The 10,111-nt window shown below is 42.4% G+C and overlaps 1 protein-coding gene across 2 annotated transcripts in view; it reads right to left on the reverse strand.

Moving 5' to 3' along the window:
- Positions 1–1,105: 1,105 nt before the first annotated feature.
- Positions 1,106–10,111, reverse strand: part of LOC101848482 (39S ribosomal protein L49, mitochondrial) — an 11,060-nt gene continuing 2,054 nt past the window's right edge. For both annotated transcript variants that reach the window (XM_005111815.3, XM_005111814.3), the window contains exons 2-4: positions 4,910–5,084; positions 4,319–4,455; positions 1,106–1,694 (exon numbers count right to left, since the gene is read on the reverse strand). In XM_005111815.3, coding sequence (XP_005111872.1) covers positions 1,545–1,694; positions 4,319–4,455; positions 4,910–5,084 — 462 coding nt within the window. In that variant the 3' untranslated portion in view covers positions 1,106–1,544. The remainder of the gene's footprint in view (positions 1,695–4,318; positions 4,456–4,909; positions 5,085–10,111) is intronic.

The following is a 10,111-nucleotide window of genomic DNA, read 5'->3' on the forward strand; positions in this document are numbered from 1 at the left end:
CGTTGACAGAGGGTGTGCAGATGTTGCCAGATTGAGCAGGCCACCTTTTCCGATTGGTTGGTAGGGCCGTATGAGAGGCGCATGACTGCAGCTCTAACTATAATTATTTCCAAGGAACATTGTGACAAGAAATTTTCTCAAAACAATTACACAGCACGAAAAGCCACCATCTTCTTCTAAAATTAGACGGCAGCAAAAAAAGTCTTTTCACTTCTCTGTGTTTTGCTTGTCTTCTCATCCCCCAACCCTTAAAAAACAAAAACCATGAAAACTTGTAAGTTATGTTGACAGGAGTTTGACTCCTTGTAGGGTGACCCATGGTGAACAACTCTATAGAGAAGGCTCTGACAAAACAGAGAGAAAACTGAACCCACTTAGAAACAGCTGCAAGAGGATCCCCTTCCCACTACCATGGCGTCAGTGGTCAAGTGGTTACGTTACTAAACTCGTAGTGGTGAGGTTGCGGATTTGAGCCTCAAGCATGATGTTGTGTGCTTGGGAAAAACATGTAACCCGAATTTTTCTCACTTCACCCAGGTGAGAGTGGGTACTCAACCATAGACAGTGAAAGATCTTGTCAGTACATTAGTGTATTAGTGCCTATAAAAATGGCAACATGCACTGTATGCTTCCCAGGAAGTTGAGATTGTTTCAGAATGATATCCCGCCTACTGGGGTAAAGCGCACAGAGCTTGCTGTTGAGCAGGAATTTGTGCTATACAAATGCTATCTATTGTTATTGTAATTATTATTAAACTTAATCCTCAACAGTGTGAAGAAAGGTGAGGGGTGATGATCTGATTGAAATCTAAAGTTTTTGTCCTCATCAACCCAATTTGGACCATTTAAGAGGCATGCTGCCTCCACTGTGCCTGTCAAGGCCAATCTGGCCTGAGCTAGATACAGAAGAGGAAGCAAAAGCAAAAGAAATGGTTCTAGATAAATCAATGTCCAAATACATAATATATTCCAACTACTCGTCGTGACTTCACTATCACATTGAACAGAATCAATGAGGTCCAAAAACCACAAAGATGAACCCACTTTTGACACAGTGGAAACACTCTGACTGCAGCTTTTAAAAAAAAGAGAAGAAAAAACCTCATTGGAAAAAAAAAATGTTTAATCAGTTATCACCTTAGAAAAGCAAGTTCATACCCCCGAAACAAGCAAATTATACTTCATCACACAGTCAAACTTTTGACTTTAACTAACAGGATCTAGAACAACTCTCAACACATTCTCTCCCAGATACACAGGTCATGTACGTCCCATTCAAGAACACAAGTTTTAATGCACAATACTAAATAAAGTACAGTCGGCAACAGATAACACGAACACGGAAAACAAGAAATAATAGATAGCTCGTTGAATTCGCCATTCCCCAACGGATATTTCTTTAACCTGAATTATTACTGTGTGGAACACATTTGTCAATCCTTGACATGTTCATGTTTGGGTTCTCCATGCCTGACTGTACTTCTCACAAATAGTTACAGACCATCAATAACACTTCCTACACATCATAAAAAAACTAAGCATCATCACATGCCTCTCTTCAGTAAAAAGTCAGCGATAAGAGGGGCATAGAGCCCTCTGACACGGATTAGCCTTGCCACCTCATGCACTTGGGTTCGAATTATTTCTCCACCTGTTTCCTTTTCCAAGAAGTCCCTCAACTCTGCCTCGAGTGCCTGTAAGGATATAATTAACAACAGTTCATGTCAAGACTGATGGAGAGTATAGAACATTATGATTAAAGACAAGCACATTGACAAAATAACAGTCATTTGACTAAGTTCAGGGAAAAAAGAAAATTGTACAAAGCGGAAGATGGAAAGGCAGACAGAAAAAGAGATGGGTAAGACAACATCACGGAATAGACAGGTTTAAAAAAAAAAGTAGTTTTAGTAGAGTTTTTACAGCGCTCACAACTGCATAAGGTCATATGAGCCCCAAGGGGTGGATGTCAATAGAGAAATCCATACAGGGAATCAGGCTTACTCTGCTCACCTCTCTAGCTTCAACAGCACAAAGTCTGCTTCGACTATCAAGGCACCCCGGATATAGCGGGTCACAAGAGTGTGACAAACATACAAAAGAAGTAGAGGAAAATGATGATAGTAAGGATTAGGAAAGAAAAAGCAGCAGTTCCCTGTTGCAGTTCAGGCACAGTTATGAGCATAACATTAGTGAATCAGCCCATTTGCAATTCTACTGTGCAAAAGAACATGTTAATATCCCCCCTTTGGGAATGGCCTAAACACACTTCAGTCAGTAGAACTGCCCTGGGGGGTATAGACAGGTTTAAAGTTGGGTGAAGCCCTTTGAAGGCCTGAAAACAGAGGGACGGAGAAAAGTGGTTGCCCGATCATCCTTGGTGCCCCAACCGTCATCCAAGACTACATAACATTAAAACACACGAAGAGATGGTACCTCATGCTGTCTGAGAAAAAGAATAGTCTTTCTTTTAAAAAAAAAACTTGACCAGTGGAGGAATTGACAAAATGATGCTATTAGCTGCATGCTGAGAGAATCAAATACAGTGGGTGTCGCATTCAACGAGGTTGCCGGGCCCGGCTTGTTGTCCTCCTTGGATCCGACCTCTCGTTGAACGTGACTAAGGCTAAAGTAAAGAAAGGAGACAAGTTATAATATTATATTACACGATGTACCAATACCATTAATTAAAACAGTTGTTCCCCCTGATGACGAAAATCTCAAACAGCATCAGTGTGCGCATGTTTGAGCTGTGTTCTGACTGTCATTTCGGCATTAAAATTATTTTTTTTCCGGAACACTTCTAGTGCGGAAACATACCCTCTCACATCTAGGCCTAGATCTACATAAAGTAAAGGCAGGAGCTTGGATTTTCTGATCAGGGGAAGAAAAGAAATTTGAAAAAAAAGGTTTCAATCTAGACCTACCCATCCAGAGTTCATCCAGTTTCACACAGCCCGCATCGCGTTCCCACCCACCCCCTCTCATCCCTACCATAGGCTAACCCTCGCCCATCCTGTTGGCTTTGGGGCCCATATCAGGAGGCACACTAGATCTAGCAATACAATGTGTTAGGAATCGATAATGGGACTTGTGCTTTGCGTGAGATGGAGAGAAAGGAGAAAAAATTTTCGCTTTTGGGGCCGCTAATAGCTTTTATTTGGTTATCGCAACCTCGTTGAAAGTGACTTCTGTCTGTTTGCAACCTCGTGGGAGCCGACGTACATTTACAAAGAGATATAGAGGAAAGAATCGGGGGTTTAGGATTGCCTTATTAGAGCCGACTTCTTGTTGAATGTGACCTCGTTGAATGCGGCACCTACTGTACTCTCGATGTTTTAGTAACAGTTTTACGGCACTTGAAACACAATGAGGTCATATAAGTGCCGAAGATTAGAAGTGTTACAAAAGAGTAACAAACACAAAAAAAGTAGATGGGGAGATAAAAACGATAGATGTTTGATAAGAAAGAGGAAGCAAACCACACCAGAGCACCCGCCAACCACCCAAAAATATTCTTTGACCACATCTTGTTGTCTTGACAAGACTGAAAGGTCCCAGCCACATTTTGCCACAAAGCAGACAAGGTAAGAAAAACCCCCCACAAAAAACCCCCCAACTTTTCCTGACCTTGTGGAGAAATTTGTGTTCAATGGCAGGGACAGTGCATTCACAAACTTATTAAGAAAAGGTAACACCAGCAGTATATAATATGCAATATCGGGGTACAGACAATAGAAACATCTTATAGCTGGCAGCCACAGTGCAGTACTCTGACTTTAAAAAAACCTCTATAACCTCGAGTGGAGGATGGGAGCTTGCAAAGAAACTCACCCAGTCCCCCAGAGGACGGTCCCAGCTTCCGGTCAAATCACGGAATGCATGAAATATTACTGCTAATGCAATGTCTGGTGAATCTGAGTCTGAGTAGATTTGTTTCGACTCAGATGTTAAATAAGTATATAAACTACTTCCTCTTTCACAGCTTTAGCCATTAAAAAAATATTTTGCGTGTAGACCCTAAAAAAAGAGTAGGAAGACCAGAAAACACCAAAGCACCAGCTTGATTTTAAAAGTGAAACATCATCATCATCATTGTCTTTCTCACCGTGCATCAGGGTATATGCTATGAAATCACTTTCCACTTTTCCCTATCCTAGGCGAACTTTTTGATACCGGTATTAAGTCTTCCCACAAGAATACATCAAAGCACCAGCTTGATTTTTAAAATGAAACATAACAGCTTGATAAAAACTACAAGGTCAAGGATCAAAACAAATCAGGGGAAAGAAATCTCTGACTGCACGGACAAACCTACCCATATATCTCCCTCGATTCTCTTGATGGTGACCAGATGTTGCGTCCTGCGTTCCCTGTGCTGGACCTTGGCATACACAGGCAGCATGTGGTTCTTGGTACGTAGCACTGTGTACTTCTGCTGGCTTCTCAGCTCATCTGAACACACACACAGAAGAAAAATTAAAGAGTTGTACAAGGATAAAGAAGAAAAAAAAACCGGGACCGCAGACACAGTTTGACAGATGCGTAATATCGAGTCTTCTGTGTTCGACCTATCCATGTTATACTGTAGATGTAAAGCGCACAGAGCTCTGCTTTAAAAATGCATTATAGTTATTACCCATGCATCTCTAGTTATGTCTTGTCAACATTCAGAGACTAAGATATTCGTGAAAAAAAAAAGAAGATAAAGATGAGAAGAAAAAATTATTACTGGAAAAAAAATTGAGCAATGATGGATAAATTGTTTTTACGGGTTATCCATGTAATTTTACGAGTCACATGTCTTTCACATGGAACGGATGAAAAAATCATATTGCAACTTTGAAAATTCAGTCTCTCCACCTAGCAACTGTCTAAATCAGCATCCAAATCTGCAATAGATTCTCACCATTAGGAGGGAACCATCCAGAGGATGTTGGGTACATCTCATGCTCTGGTACTGGGGGTACAACAGATGACGGGAGCAGAGGCTCAACGTGCTTGAAGTCCTCATATGACACTTCAAACTGTGTAGGCATTTCTGCTTCGACATGGCTGCCACCAGCTGAACTGGACTGGAATCTCTGACAAAATACAAATATGACTTTTTAAACATACTACTTGACAATACAAATAACAGAGATACTGTTCAATGACCTATTCAAAGTAGTAGATACTCAGCAACCAAACTGTGTGAAACTTGGCATGCTTTTGTAGTCATTAGGGGGGTTTCAGGGGGTCACACCCTGACGAGCAATTGCGTAGCCTTCTAGCTTTGTAGTAGGGGCGGGTTTAGCAGGGGCAGGGGGGGGGTCTCTCCCCCCCCCCCCCTCCCTGAAATGATGTGCCGTAGTAACATCTAAACTAACCATTTGTGATGCTTTTTTAATGACAAAATCATGTTCAGGTCCCTAAAATGGCCAGCTCTATTCGGACTCGAGTCCAAATATAATTTTTATCTCTATTCGGACTCGAGTCAGAATATGGGTTCGATCTATTCGGACTCGGGTCCGAAAAAAATGTTTTATTTATTTGGACTCAGTTTCTAAGTGAGGTATGTGAGTGTAAGGAGGTTACATAATATAACTGTCGACGGGGGATTTACGTAAAACCAGAATTAGAACTAGAATTGCCAACTATGACAGTGTAATTGCGTCAAAAGTCAAAAGACTGCACTCTCATTAGATCTACCCACTAATATAGTTCGGTTTGTAGGTACAAACAGAAATAGAGAGTGAAAAAACACACGTCTGAAAAGGCTTTGTTTTACTTTTTGTCCTCTAGTACACTGTAACCGAAAAGTGACTACTGAGTAGAAGAAAGATACTTTCTAAATCCTGATACGTTACCTAACAGTATAACAGAAGTGTTATGTAATGTACATTATTCTACATCTCCCCCCCAAAGTTATTGTCCCAGTGCATAATCATCTATTTTAATAGATCTCTATAAGTTTCACTTGTTTACAACACTTAATTAAAGAGTTCTTGAGACTTAGATTTGAAATTAGAGCAAAGAGCTAAATATAGTGATGTCTGCGCTGGGGCCGCCGGCGTTTGCGCTTACTCCCGAGCAGGGCTTGGGGTGTCAGGTCGCCGTGTCGAAAACAGTGTGTTGTCTCCGGGCTCTTGTGCTGTACATGTAGTGGGCTCTGGGGTAGCCACGAGATGACTTCTGTTGCGGCGGACGGTGCTCCCTTTTCCAGTGGTCACTTGGGGCATACCCGTTTTGTAAGGGAGTAGCCCTGTGTAGCAGGAGGGCAGTGTACGGATCGTTGGCTTTCTTGAGGAGAAGCTTCACTGTTTGCACTGCTCTTTCTGCCTCACCATTGCTCTGAGGATATCTCGGAGAGCTGGTGATGTGAATGAAACCAAACTCTTTCGCAAAAGTTTGGAAACTGGAGCTTGAAAACTGAGGGCCATTGTCGGACATGACTGTCTCTGGGATGCCATGAGTGGCAAAGATGGACTAGAGTTTATTGATAACGAATACGCTGTTGAGCTTTTCGAGTAAGCGTAGCTCTACCCAATGAGAGTAATAGTCGACCATGACAATGTAGGTCTGACCTTTCAGGTCAAACAGATCCATGGCCAATCGAGACCAAGGTCGGTCTGGTAACGAGGAAGGGAGCAGAGGTTCCTTCTGGATAGGACGAAGTTTTGCACAAGTGTTGCACTTCTTCACCATGTCCTCGATCTGACGGGTGATGTTGGGCCACCAGACTCAAGTTTGAGCTAGAGCTCGGCACTTCGTGATGCCAAGATGGCTTTTGTGGAGTCGATTCAGAATGTCCATTCTCAAATCCCGTGGAATGACAAGTCGGTCGTCAAACAAAAGGATATCATCCACAAAGCTGAAATGATGACAATTAGTTCAATACTGTTTCAGAAGTGGATTTTCAGGCATGTATGCTGGCCAGTCTCTGGTACAGTATTTCCGGACATCCAACGTTTCTGGGTCGGTCTTCTGCTGTGAGATGATATTTTGAATTCTCTGTGGTGAAGCAGGGAGGCTGTCAATAGCCTGTTGTGCGAAGTCTGCCACTTCGCCAACGAAGAGTGATTCAGCATCTGATGGCAGATTTGTCGGAGCACGAGAATTCAACTTGATGATAGCAGACCACTCATCTGGGCTTTCGACTTTGTTCACGGTGATGGAACCTAAAAAGTCTGGGGCCTCAGCTACGTGGTAGGAGTTGATTGCTACTTCCTGAACTTTAGGGTGACTACGGCAAACTGCTTTATAGTGGCCTCTCTTGCCACAGGAACCACAGACTGCAGACTTGGCAGGGCAGGCGTCTCGTTTGTGGCGTGGGAGGCAACCACAGTATCTACAAGGTCTCTTGGAACCTGTGTGTGGAGTGTGTGGTTTGTGCGGAGGCCTTGAAGCACTCGACGCACTACGCATGTTGTGTAGTTTTGTTGTGACTAGCTCAACTCGAGGTCGTACGAGTGTCTGGCTTTCATTACGAGCTTCAGCTTGTCAGCTTAGCCTCACTGAGGGTGAGTTTGAGCTTCAATTGGAGCTGTTTGGATAGGTCAACATCCCTTACTCCAACAACTATTCTGTCTCTTATGAGCTCATCTTTGAGGGCTCCATAGCCACAGTCATCTGCGAGCCTGTGCAAGTCTTGGATGAATATATCGACACTCTCTCTTGGTAACTGAGTGCATTTTTTAAATTCTGCACGAGCGAAAATGATATTCTTGCATGCATCAAAGTGAGTGTCAAACGCCTCTATCACTTCTGTGTATGTAGCGGTGCTTTCCTCAACTGCCAAAGTCGTGAGGATGTCGTCGGCTACCTCCCCCATAGTGTGCAGTAGAGTACTGACATGATCTCACGGTGACTTGTTCTGTAGACCCGTGCATGAACGAAACCTGTTGAAACGTAGTCTCCAACAAGGCCACGATTCTGCCTTCCCATCAAAGGGCTTTGGCAGGGGTAGAGACACGCGGCGATAACTGTTGATTCACAGGCCTGATGAACATTAACATTCGTTCGTGTCGTGTTCAGCCATGATTCAAAAAGTAAAGAAATGACACTTAAATACCGTTTTCTACTGCTGCCACCATGTAATATTGTTCGGTTTATGGATACAACCAGATATAGAGAGAATGAAAAAACGCACGTCTGAAAAGGCTTTGTTTTATTTTTTGTCCTCTAGTACACTGTAACCGAAAAGTGACTACTGAGTAGAAGAAAGGTACTGTCTAAATCCCGATACGTTACCTAACAGTATAACAGAAGTGTTATGTAATGTACATTATTCCACACCCACTGGCAGTGTCTAAGTACACGGTAACCGACAACTCAGGGTCTTTCCACAACCACCACAGCATCATCATTACTTCCACCACCATTTGTCTTTCCACATGTTTAGTTTGATTTTGTTGTGTGTTATAGTTTTTCTGTAATAATTTTTTTTTTTTTATCACATCGCACAAAGCTACAGCTGTAGCCTCTTCTCAACCCCTCTAGAAAGCCGAGAGTGCATGATCGCTACACGCAGTCTCATTGGTCGACATAATAAACTTTGCTCCTGGCAAGTTCAACTCAACTTAGTCGTTCTGTTCATACTAATGATGCAGGGAGGGCCAATTTAGATCGATCTAGTAACTGGATATTAAAGCTCACGTCTCGACTGTTATGATTATCATTATAATCGGACAAATGTTTGTAAATGCTGGAAATATTTAGGAAGAAGGGTCAGTAGTCGGAACGGAAGTCATGCTGGAATAAATTGCCTTCCCGTTCCATTGGCAGCCATTTTGAAACTGATAATTTGCCAGGTAAATGTGAAGATTGTGTGAGGTTTTTTTTTATTATTATTTTTGCCAGGGGCCCCCTGGAACCCCCCACTGTTACGGCTAGTGCGTATTAATACACATGTGTTGTAAACACGGTGGGTCCACCAAAGTTCAATCCGGCCAAAATAAATTTTAAATACAAAAAAGGCAGAAAAATATTAGGCCTACTGGCTAATATGGTAGGGTTCACTTAGAATCTAGCCTACATGGCCACTTTTGTCCTGAGCAATTTCAAAGAGCCCCGTAATTTCCAGAGAACCCCAACAAGTCTATGTAGACTACAGTCTCAGAGTAAAGTACAGGGGTTATTTTTTTCAGAATTAGGTTGATTTGCAGTGATTTTAATGGTCAAATTCGTTTACATCAAACCAAAAAACTTCAGAAAATCACAAATTTATGCCTTTTTTGCGAGATGGGTCCAATAGGGTAGAGTCGGGAAGATAGAAGAATACCGGACCACTCGTCGTATTACTGCGCGAGAATGAATGGGAGGCCGAGGCCGAGGGGGAGGGGGGGTTCATCCCCTGACAAACTTTTATTATTTTAACATAATGAATAGGCTACACCTACCGGTCCGAGATTCTTAATTGAGAGAGACATTAAAAACTGGGGAAAATCATGAATTCCTAAGGTTGAGACATAGCCAAAAGTAGGCCTTTAAAATCCCAATCCGCTGGTCCGGTATTCTTCAATCTTACCGGTACAGTCTGAAGTGCGTAGGCGTAGATCTAGAATCTCTCGAGATCTAGTCTAGAATATAGATCTAGATCTAGTAGTAGGCATATCAATCATCGTTTGTTTTTTTTACTTATGCACCCGTCTCATGTTCACGTTTTACATAGATCTACTTCTTTTCTATTGGTATTTTGAATGCTAAACACCAATACGGTCTTCATTTTTGCCACAAATCAATAGATCTAGTTATTGAGTTGTTGATGTTTGAAAACAGTAAATTTAAAAATACGGAGTGTCTACGTACACAGTAACTGGGCACCTAGTCTCAGTATCTACGTACACGGTAACCTGGCACCTAGTCTCAGTATCTACGTACAGGGTAAAAGGAATGAAAATAAATATTTGTCCTGTGCTGTCACTTGCAGGACTTGCTGAAAAAAAAAGAGTCATACCAGCCTCTTGTCGGGCTCGTCATGGTGACAGGTCATAAACCTGTGCGTGTGCATTACATTGTGAGTACAGGTTGGGATAGATCCATGGCCAATCGAGACCAAGGTCGGTCTGGTAACGAGGAAGGGAGCAGAGGTTCCTTCTGGATAGGACGAAGTTTTGCACAAGTGTTGCAC

Source organism: Aplysia californica, unplaced genomic scaffold, assembly GCF_000002075.1.
Source record: "Aplysia californica isolate F4 #8 unplaced genomic scaffold, AplCal3.0 scaffold01130, whole genome shotgun sequence".
NCBI lineage: Eukaryota > Metazoa > Mollusca > Gastropoda > Aplysiida > Aplysiidae > Aplysia > Aplysia californica.